This window comes from Solanum verrucosum, unplaced genomic scaffold, assembly GCF_900185275.1.
Source record: "Solanum verrucosum unplaced genomic scaffold, falcon-dt-bn FXZP01000060.1, whole genome shotgun sequence".
NCBI lineage: Eukaryota > Viridiplantae > Streptophyta > Magnoliopsida > Solanales > Solanaceae > Solanum > Solanum verrucosum.
Window position 1 is genome coordinate 2,345,929 of NW_026020129.1, and position 11,142 is coordinate 2,357,070.

Sequence of the window (11,142 nt, forward strand, 5' to 3'; positions counted from 1 at the left end):
GAGAAATTAAAAATAGAAGAATGGTGACCAATTTTTTGTTCTTTTTTGTTTATTTGCTGAATTTTGTTACAACAGAAAGTTCCCTTGTTAATCTCACTATACTTCAAACTGCTGTTGCAAAAGGAGCTGGTGATTTTCTACTCTCTTTTAATTCCATTTATTTTTTCTTCTTATTTTTTCGGCTTGGCTGAAGAATGTTTCTCGATTCATGTGTTTGTACTTTGGGTTAAAAATAAATATAAAAAAAATCGAATGTTTTTTACACTTTAGGACGTTTCTCGATTTGTGTATGTATGTGTACACACATGGGGGTGAACAAAAACACAAACAACTATTCGTTCTATCTATTTATTTATATCTATTTTTCAATCTATCTGTTCGAATTATTTGTTGACACTTCTCTATTGTGTGTATACATATAAAAACGTGCACACGCACATATGTATTTATTTATTTGTTTATTTATTATGAATGTTGTGTTTATTATGCTAGTTTGTTTGGATGGAAGTCCACCAGCATATCATCTTGATAGAGGATCAGGTACAGGAGTGAATAATTGGGTAATATCAGTTGAGGTTAGTTTTGGTATTTTCTAAAACTCAGTTTATCTTTATGGAATTTATTTCAATAATAATGAAAAAACTTTATATTTTCCAAAACCAAATCTCCATCCTTGAGATAGATTTATTAAATAAAAGTGTACTTAAAATCAAGGAAGATGATTTATTAGAAAGTGGATTTCATAAGCAAACAACTATTATTACAAGAGTATTTATATATTATTAGCAAAATGTTATGGAGGCAGATAGGGATGGGGAGTGTGTGAAAAAATAAAGATGATTTTTGAAGGTATAACTAAATGTCTAAATTTAGATATTTAGTAGAACTTTCTAGAATTATTTAGAGTAATATCTTAAGTACTTGAGTGGAGGTTTGGGGGTGAAGCGAGTGGGACGGTCCAGGGGTGGGTCAAAACAATAAACTTTAGGATGTCGTCATTTATGCAACTTGTTTTTTCTATTTCCATTAGAAAGTCATTTTCCTTATTTTCAATAAGTTTGTTTTTCAAGAGAATATGTTTTTCAGACATTTAAAAAAAAAAATATATATATATATATATATATATATATATATATATATATTTCTTCGGATTAAACACACTCATATTCTTGTGCATTTCTTCTATCTTAGAATAGCAACTTAATTATTAATTAAATGTTAAATTTTGGATATTTAAGGGAGGTGGATGGTGCCAAAATGTTGCACAATGTCTTCTGAGGAAGAATAGCAAGTATGGCTCTAGTGCAAAAATGGAAAACCAAGTTTATTTCTCTGGGATGTTGAGTAATGAACAGAAATTTAATCCAGGTAATCTTCTAATTTAATTTTTGATTCATTTCACATTTATTAATATTTTTTATTTTAATTGGGTATAGGAAAAGGGCTAGTGAGGGGAATACAAGATGGGCATCGAACCTCACCGACATGGTGAAAGTTCAGGTAGCCAAATAACTGAACTACTAAGATTTCCTTCTTTTATGTATATATGAAGCTTAGTTTGATTAAGGGCAAGTTACACATTTGGTTGATCCATTGATATATAAAAATAATTACATTTACTAGCCGAATATTAGAAAAATACACAATTATACATTAACGATAACCTTTCGAAAATAGTCCTTTTTTCTTCACAGGTAAAATGATTTGTGTACTTTTTACCCTTTCTAGATCCCACTCGTGGAATTATATTGGGTGATTGTTGTTGTATTATACATTAATATACAAAAAAAAAATTATTATTTTGATGAACGGATATACAATATAAAAATCTCTTTCATTAATACAACTTTGGTGTTTTTGCAATTTGTAGAAATTTACAATTGGAATAGAGTTTTTGTTAGATATTGTGATGGAGGATCCTTTACAGGAGATGTTGAAGCAGTTGATCCTGTAAGTTACATTAAGTATATTCTTCAGAGCTCTTAATTTGTTAATTAGTACCAGTAATTATAATAATTAAAATTTTGTTTTTCTAATTATAACTCCAAAATTTGACAGGGTACTGGACTTCATTATAGAGGGGCAAGGATATTCAAAGCTATTATGGAGGAATTATTGGCCCAAGGAATGAATAAATCTGAAAATGTACGTATGATCACATTCAACTTTTTACTTATATATATATAGGCTCTCTGCAGAAAAATATTCGATGTTTATATTAAAGTTATTTTTAACACGTCATAATAAATAAATATATTTTATTTTGGAAAAATTATATATAATAGCAAATTATTAATTCAAATTAAATGTTATAAATATACTTTGATTTAATTGTACCCTATAGTAAACTGTTGCTATTTTCGCCACTCTCCTTGGTGGAATCTCGCTCGCCACTCTCGTTTGGTGGCAGTCTCGCTCGCCACTCTCGTTTGGTGGCAGTCTCGCTCGCCTCTCTTGCTTTTATATAAACACAAATGTATAAAATGTGTTTGTGTTTGTATAAAGCAAGAGGAAATTGTATAGATACATATATTTTCGTTCCCCTCTCCCAGATCTCGCTCGCCACTCTCCCAAATCTCGCTCGCCACCCTCGCCTCTCTCGCTTATACAAACAGAAACGAAATGTATAAATTACGCTTCTGTTTGTATAAAGCGAGAGAAAATTGTATATACACATGCAATTACATATATCTTCGTCCTATACACTTATAATTATACAATACAAATATTTCCCTGCCCAGTTTTCTTTTGCCTTTCTCTCTTTCTCGTTTTATACATACACAGATTATACAATTGATCTTTTGTATACAATTGCTTTCTTTTGTATATGTATAGCGAATTATACAACTGCTTTCTTTGTATATGTATAGCGAATTATACAACTATTTTTTTTGTATATGTATAGCGAATTATACATATATATGTTTGCTATGGAGCGTAATTATGCAAACTTTGCTATAGTATATAAATATGAATTTTGTGTTTGCTATATGTGAAAATTGCTCTTTTATTTTTAATGTTATTGACTTCAATAGTTATAAATTGGTAGGCTATACTCTCTGGATGTTCAGCAGGAGGATTGACAACAATTTTGCATTGTGACAATTTCAGAATTTTATTACCAAATAGTGTTAAAGTTAAATGTTTTTCAGACGCTGGCTATTTTGTTAACATGTAAGTATTCTTTTTTTCTCATTATTCTTTTATTTTTGGTAATTAAATTCTCAAAAATTTATGTTCATAGTTATTACTCCTACCTTTTATCGATTTAATTCTTCATACTATTAACAGTTTAATCTGTATATATTCCAGAGAGGATATTTCAGGGAAACCATTTATTCAACAATTCTTCAATGATGTTGTCACTTTACATGTATGTTTTATTTTCCCACTTTTTCATTGTCTATAATTTTGAAAAATGTATTTTTTGCTCTTATATTTTATTTTATATTTTGAATTTTAGGGCTCGGACAAGAATTTGCCTCCATCATGTACTTCAAAGTTGGAACCAGGTTTGGTAAGTGTAATATAATATATATCAAGAACTAATATTTGCAGGGTAATTGAGTTAGTTGAGTAGGGGATCTCTCAAATAAGGATTCTCAAGTTCGAACCCCTGCATCTTTTCTTAATCAAGCTCTTCGTACGAAACTTGTGCACTATGATTATCTCTCCTATGTGATTTGCATACTAATTTACACTAGAATAAGGATAGCACTGTTGGTTCCTTGTCATGAAAAAAATAATATCAAGAACTAATTTTTCGTTCAACAACATTATAGGATCTTGTTTACTAATTCCTCTGTGGCAATAACAAATTTTACCAATAATTATTTTAAATTTTGGAGATTAATTCCTCAAGGTAATTACATATATTACGAATTAACAAACAAATTAATGAAATTCCAAATCTAAGATTATTATTTTTTAATTTAAATGGTGCAGTGCTTTTTCCCTCAAAATGTGGCTCAACAAATTCAAAAACCACTTTTCATTATAAATTCAGCATATGATGGTTGGCAGGTCAGTTTATTATATTTTTCAAATATGTTTCACATTATTTTTTTTCCTTTTTTTCCTTTACATATTATTAGATTTTTTCCTGAATTTTATATATATTTACTTTAAATTAAGGTAAGGAACATTTTGGTGCCACGTGGTACCGATCCTAAGGGTGCATGGAATAGCTGTGGAGCTAATATAAAAACTTGTACACCAGATCAACTCAAAGTTCTTCAAGGTCAATAATATTTTCAAATTTTTCGATTCGTTATATATTCATCAATTTATTTTTTATTTTCCTAGATAGCCTTGTGCAAAAAGCATCCTGCGAAAGCAGGATTTGGAGAAGGTTGCACCCCAAAGAGTGATGTAAACCGTCTATTCTAATGGTATTTCTATAAGACACACGGAAATGACTTAATTGTTTCTCCAAACAATATTTGACTGAATTTGTTTTAAGTAGTAATTTTTGGACAATTATTTTAGGTTTCAGATTGAACTTTTTAAAGGCATTGGAAGGTCTAGGGCCATCTTCAACAAGAGGATATTACATCAACTCTTGCTTTGCACATTGCCAAACTCAAAAACAAGCTAGTTGGTTTGGTCCCAATTCACCTAGATTATTCAACAAGGTAAAGCTATTTAGTAGATTTATGGTCTATTTGGACAAGCTTTTAGAAGGCCCAAAAATGCTTTTTTTTAAATAAAAAAAAACTTTTGAGAAAATATATTTTGTTTATTTTCCTATATAATTTTGTTTAATTTGTACTAAAGCGTAAACTACTCGTTTTTCTTTGTTACAGACAATAGCTGAAGCAGTAGGAGATTGGGTTTTGGAGAGAAATCAGTTTCGACAGATTGATTGCCCTTATCCTTGTGACAAAACATGTGGTTAAGCCAGTCACATAATTAGTTTACAACATATATAATTATGTCTTTTTCTATGAGATTTTATAGAGGGGATTGTGATATAGGAAGAAAGAAAACTTCTTTGAATCAATGGGATTGTATCATCATCATAGAATTTTTATGTCTGTTAAATCACAAATGCCATGAAGACATGAACTAGTTGAGGTGATACAACTTTGCAGCTCAAGAAATACTGATTCAACAAAAAAAAAGTCCTATCCATTCAGATGCAGAGATCATGGATCTATGTAACATATTTTGAATGACATATATAAGAAGCAATCAATGATTTCTTCGATTAAGTTGCCATGAAAACTGATCAAGAACTACCATTGCACGAGATGCTGAACCAATCGAGCCATCATACCTGTATAATCAAGTAAATTCATGGTTCCAGTGAGTCGAATCCCAATTTCAAGTAAGCATGTTTAGACTAGTCACTACAAAACTGTGCAGGCTGCAAGTTTTCTGTTAAAATGGGGAATGACAGACTTCAAGAGCAAACTTTGATTTTGGACCTGAGCACATAAGACCCTCATTTACTAGACCTAATAAGTGCTTTAAATTCAATAGAGAAAAGACTCAAAGCTAATGTAGTTAAGACAAGAGGTTCATGTGCCCCACAATCTAATTTAGTTTTAAAGAATCCAAACAACGTAAAATCCCTCGTATACCAAAAAGCATCATCAATGAGTAGCAAAGGATAATAGAGAAATGTCATCGTCTAGCTAGCTGAGAAGAAGTGCAACAATTTTTATTAACCCTCCCTATGAGCTCCCACCTTTTTTGCTCCCTTGGTGACTCCAACCCACATCCTTAGGATTGGATAGTTTTCCGAGAGACTTACACATCCAAACTCAATCCTAAACCAGACAGGCCCGGTTAAACTCAAACATAACCATAGAATAAACTTCAACTACCATCCAACTAATGAACATCAATGCCTCAGAGTTCCATTGATGAATGACGAAAGAGGGGCTTTTTATTTATTTTTTGATAAGTAGAAAGAGGGATATAACCCAACAACGAGGGAACGAAATAATAGAAACTTTGAGCATATTTTGTAGGCCTTTCGAGATCAAAACAGTGAACAATTACTTAGCTCGATGGAGAGTTGCGAACCAAGAGAGGATGGAGAAGCCAATGGAACCAAACTTGTATCTTTGTGAGAATTAACACCGTCGCATTTAGTTAACTTTATGCTTCTTTTAAAATGTGACTAAAAGAGCTCCAATAAATGAATATTTGAAGTACTGAGATGGATTAAAGAGGGACAGCCATCCGAATATATATACATGTAAGAGAAGACCAAACAAATTGATTCTCCAAAGACCTTAAACTTAGGAACATCTTGAATGAATTTAAGAAACGATCAACAAAGGGCTATGAGGGAATTTTATGGAATCTTAACAATCAAAAGAAGAATTTGAATGAATCTTATTGTTATTTATAAATGTATTTCTTTAAACTATACCAAGTCCTACATAGAAACTTTGTCAATAATGAACAAGTATCTTCTTTCATGAATCAAAATCGAAAGAATCATGATATGTTCCAAAGCATTTCGATTAGTCACTACACCATAGATAGTTGTGCTGAATTACCCGATGAATATTGGAAATACTACCCAGTATACTAGCCCTTCCCACTTTGTTTCCATGACAATGTGACTTCTAGAATACAGACTAGAATTTGGCCAGGATTATACATGCATTATCATTACTTTGGGTCTAATGGAATGGTGGGAGCAGATTGGACTACTGTAACCTAAGTATGGAAATACTTACAATCCAATCAAGAAGAATGCCCCTGTCTGCATCAGAATAGCACCTTCACCAGCAGGTTTTGAAGTACTCATACTTCTTGCACAGAACCAACTCTCATGAATTGATGTTACAAGATCTGTCGACAAAAATGACAAAGCTAGCTTTTAAGCGGTGTTTATTTTCAAGAAAGCAAACCAGCTGTTCTTAAAAAAAAAAATTGAGATAGATTTTTTATATGAAAAAAAAACTGTGATAGTTCTGATTTTAGTAATCCTTTCTAAAGAACTGCAATAACAATAAGAATAAAAAAGTAACCAGGCGTGACAGTTGGTGTTTTGCTTGGCATTATGACTGAGTGCACAAACAATGCTGTCAAATCCTATAAGCAGCCCAGCACGCAGCCACCACAAAAACTATTATTAAGAAAAGATAGGTATATTGCATTTACTCCTCAATATCACACGTGCAAGAGGCAAAGTACGAACATGAATGTAGGTACCCCATCACTATCTCTACACATTTAAACCAAAGTGCCAGCTCCAAGCTTCAGAATTTTGGAAAACCACAAATGGGCATACAGTTCAGATGACAAGTAAAGATAAAATCCTTCCCACAACCCAAAGTTCAAGCATGATTAATTTTTATTTGTAAACAGCAATAAACTCACATTGATTTTGTCCAATGACAAAGCTCTCCTTCTGCAGTTTGTTTCTCTTAACAAAGCTGATGAGTTCACACATTTCGGTTGGATCTGCCATTATACCTTCTTGCTCTGCACTACATGCATAAACACAAGCCTTTAAACCTACACCATTTTCCAGAAGCACAGAAGAAAGCGGAAAAAAAAAACAGTTTTGCACATAGTGACACTACTATAAAGTCTCTAGAAAGAACTTTTTCTTTCTTTGCTTCTTATCTAATCTTCTCGTCCCATATTAGAGGAAAGTATGTAAAGTTTCTTATGTTACTTCACAACTAAATCATTGGTTGTTTTCGGAGTGCAGCTATAAAAGTTGAAAGCTGAAGAACCTTCCTACAAATACAGAGCACCATACTTGGTTTATTTTTGGAGCACTTGTGATGTTCATATATGTCCAGATTTATCGAACTTTGAAAAAGCAATCAGTGTTAATGTACAAAGCTTGGGTACTGGGTCTTCTTACTGTCAATAAGTACATCTTTTACTAATCGAAAAGGACCCGTAGAAAGCCAGTACTTACTGCACCCAAAGATTGTCAACTCTGAAGTATAGGACAAGAAAATGACACTTGAACTTTGATTATTCAGCATTTTGTTGTGGATACCCCTAAAGCAAGATCTTTAACCATGTGTAGGCTTCCAGGATCAGAACAAGGAGAATGATTGTACAGCTTCTCTTCTAAAACTACAGTAAAATCTCAAGTCTCAAGGAAAGATGATCAAAAAGAAACCCCAAGAATGACAAGTCAAGTTGCTTATACTGAAGTGGACAAGACCATTTGTTATAGTAAAAGAAGAAAAAAAGATCACTTTTATCAAAGTACTGGTGGTATTTGAACTGAGGCAAAAGGGTTTGATCAACAGTCACGTAAGTTAGGGCAAGATAAGAGCCCTCTTTGGCCAAGGAATTCCTTTTGGAACTTATTATGCTTATGAAAAAAAATTATTACTAGAAAAAAGCAATTGCATTGTTCTAAATAACCAGTTTAGCTACCTCAAGACATACATTGACAGAAAAGATAAGAGCTATAAATGGTATTTCCACATTTTCCCTTACATGGTAGACATCAGACGAGAAGGGGCATTAGGGTCGTAATTTAAAAGTAAAGCAGCCTTCAATGGTTGACCTGAAAATGGCAGAACCCATCTCAGCTGAATTATACATGTTAAAGTAAAAAAAGAACACATGATTCTTCTTCAGCAATGTTACATTCACAGACCTGAACCAACATTGCTCGAAATCGATTTTTCCCAGATTTTATGCACAAATGCCCACTCCATTATATTGCTCTGCCTGCAAGAAACAACACACTCACCTCCAAATCATTTACACTAGAGAAACTTTATGCAGATAAAAGACATAAATGAAAGCAATTCACCACCAAAAAGATACATGCATAGACAGATAGAAGAGGTTCTCAGAGGAATTTCATCAAACAGGAGATGGGCACAAACAACTTTCCTCAGTATAAAACAGACGAACTAATTTCTGATTCAAAAACAAATATACCTGCTCGAAACTTGGATATAGCAATTTCAGTAGAGCACCAAAAATAGCAAAAATGGCGAAATTCCAGCAGAGTTGTAATTGGGATGAAAATGGCTCAAGTGCACAAATAATCGGTTTGCTCACAACGTTTTCGTACATTTAACCATAGTAGACCAAGGTTACAATTTACCAATATTTGAAAAAAAAAAATGTTATGATTTTCTTATATGAAATATATATTTTTTAAAGTAAAATAATCTGGAAAACTTTGTTTCTTTTTTCATTTTGTAAGTGGTTAATATCTTCAAAATATTTGCAAATGAGTTTGGTAATGCGTGTACATGTAAACTTTCGACCTATGCTTCACAAATTTAATTTGATAAAGCTAAACTTTGTATATTTGTTTGAAGTTTTGGACATAGATGTTCAATATTAATATTTAAAAAAAAATTGAACTAGTAATGTTTATTCTTACTCATGTTTCAAAGAATTTTCAATAATATTCACGTAATTTAAATTTGCCTTTTATATTCAAAATTCACTTGTTTATGCTTGTAACAATGATGATTTTAGATGATGCTTTAATTTACTCTGTTAAAATTGAATCGGTTGTTGACATTATTTCTTTTACCATTTTGATAGACTTTGCTTCAAGTATCATACTTCAATTGTGTTGTTTTACCTGAACTTTGTCTAGAATAACCATCAAATAATTATTTTTTTGCAAATTGACTATAGGTTAAATGGGAGCGTCAAAATAGAATGCCCCACTTTTTGGTCCGCTTATTTGAAAGCAACTAAGAGTCATTTTCACGTAGCTTTGGTTCAAATTCCAAAATAATTCTATAAAAAATTCTTGAAGAGTCATCTACGTATTTAAAAATTTTAAAAAATATAATTCACTCATAAAATTATCGTATTATTTTCTTATATCACCTATGAAATTACATCATTATTTTCTCAAGGATCACCCATGAAATTATCCCATTATAGATTTCTTTATACTTTTGGGATTGAATTATTTATTGCAAGTATTACCGTTGGAAATTTCACCCATAAATTTATCTTATTGTCATTATACATTAGGAATTGTAAGTGTTGTATATACTACTCATAAATTTTATTCATAATATAATTAGATGAGTGTTAATAAATTGACAACTTTCCTAAAGCTATAATAAACACATATATGAATAATATTTGCAATTTTTTTGTTCATTAAAAGCCAACTTGATCACAGCTTTCCTTGTCCAGTGAATGAATGGATATTTATTAGGTTGTTGGCCAGACACTTTTCAATGTGTTCATTTGAATTCAGTATTTTTCAGGCGAAGAGTAAATTTATGTGTAAATATTTATTAAACTTTTAACAAATCTTATAATTAAACTTGTAATTTTTATAGTACAATTAATTTAGTATTTAAGAAATTTTATAAGTTTAAATTTTATATTCACTTCTAGATGAATTAAGTAGAGCCCTCCACCCAGTTGATTGCAAAATTATTTTGAATAGTGCAATTGCTAAATTAAACCACTACACTTTGTTTAGTGTTAATGTGAAATAGTTTAATTTTTCATATAACCAAATATTATTTTTATACATATATATAAGTCTACACTAGGCTCTAAGGAGGCCTTTCGCTATCGATGTGGATATGACAAATGACCTCCCATCGATCGAAAGTTGCTTTAGTTTCAAGTTTGATAAAATTGTCAATCCAAACACACAAGTATAGTAGATTTTATTTCAACGAGATTTATAACACGTCAAAAGTTTTGGAGGTCTTTTTCTTGATTTGCTTTTCAAGGAACAAATCAATAAATGCAAAAAAAGCATTGGGCACTTGGCCCATTTAATCATAGTACAATCTCAGGGCCTACCAACAATGACACAAGTCATTGATTTGGTTAGACAAACAAGTACTACCAAAGTTATTTGTGTGTCATTTGGAACCACAACTTCACTCTTTGATGATAAGATCAATGAAATTGCAATTTGGTTAGTGTAATTGTTTTGAAATGAGAAAAATAAATATATATCTCAAGTTTATATCTTTTGTTTTGAGATTGTGAAAGATATTATTGGGAAAAAAGAATCACATTTTCTCAAATTATTTTTTCTTTTTAGTAAACAATTACTTTTTTTTTGTCTCAATTTAAGTTCCTTTTTTCGTTTTGATTTGTCCCCAAAGAAATGCCACTTTTTATATTTAGGATCATTTGACCATGTGAGATGAAATCATGATATGAAAATCATATGAGATGAATTTGAAGTTT

General features: G+C 31.3%; 2 protein-coding genes across 3 annotated transcripts; one reads left to right on the plus strand and one right to left on the minus strand.

The window, feature by feature from the left end:
• Positions 1-4,898, plus strand: LOC125826334 (pectin acetylesterase 8-like). Its single transcript, XM_049505643.1, has 12 exons — positions 1-129; positions 493-575; positions 1,239-1,368; positions 1,871-1,950; positions 2,059-2,145; positions 3,050-3,174; positions 3,313-3,373; positions 3,464-3,517; positions 3,946-4,023; positions 4,135-4,240; positions 4,489-4,634; positions 4,806-4,898. Exons 1-12 carry the CDS (start codon positions 21-23, stop codon positions 4,896-4,898), a joined length of 1,152 nt encoding a protein of 383 aa, XP_049361600.1. The 5' UTR covers positions 1-20.
• A 127-nt stretch (positions 4,899-5,025) lies between these two features.
• On the minus strand, positions 5,026-8,948 carry LOC125827021 (uncharacterized). 2 transcript variants are annotated; one of them, XM_049506379.1, is made up of 6 exons: positions 8,887-8,948; positions 8,597-8,670; positions 8,434-8,503; positions 7,345-7,454; positions 6,699-6,813; positions 5,026-5,278 (listed from the first exon to the last, which is right to left on the minus strand). In XM_049506379.1, exons 2-6 carry the CDS (start codon positions 8,655-8,657, stop codon positions 5,194-5,196), a joined length of 441 nt encoding a protein of 146 aa, XP_049362336.1. In that variant the 5' UTR covers positions 8,658-8,670; positions 8,887-8,948; the 3' UTR covers positions 5,026-5,193. The 2 variants fall into 2 exon arrangements, with proteins under 2 accessions (XP_049362336.1, XP_049362337.1); XM_049506380.1 differs by lacking the exon at positions 8,434-8,503 and having other exon boundaries at positions 7,345-7,449.
• Between the last annotated feature and the right edge of the window lie 2,194 nt (positions 8,949-11,142).

What these genes read in the sequence shown, in the direction of transcription:
- LOC125826334 (XM_049505643.1), top strand. Translation starts at nt 21, where the DNA reads ATGGTGACCAATTTTTTGTTCTTTTTTGTTTATTTGCTGAATTTTGTT. An exon ending in CAAAGTTGGAACCAGGTTTG is followed by an intron (nt 3,518 to 3,945) that starts GTAAGTGTAATA and finishes TAAATGGTGCAG; the next exon opens with TGCTTTTTCCCTCAAAATGT. An exon ending in TCAACTCAAAGTTCTTCAAG is followed by an intron (nt 4,241 to 4,488) that starts GTCAATAATATT and finishes CAATTATTTTAG; the next exon opens with GTTTCAGATTGAACTTTTTA.
- LOC125827021 (XM_049506379.1), bottom strand. Translation starts at nt 8,657, where the DNA reads ATGGAGTGGGCATTTGTGCATAAAATCTGGGAAAAATCGATTTCGAGC. An exon ending in TTCGAGCAATGTTGGTTCAG is followed by an intron (nt 8,504 to 8,596) that starts GTCTGTGAATGT and finishes TGCCATTTTCAG; the next exon opens with GTCAACCATTGAAGGCTGCT. An exon ending in TCTCGTCTGATGTCTACCAT is followed by an intron (nt 7,455 to 8,433) that starts GTAAGGGAAAAT and finishes TTATGCATGTAG; the next exon opens with TGCAGAGCAAGAAGGTATAA.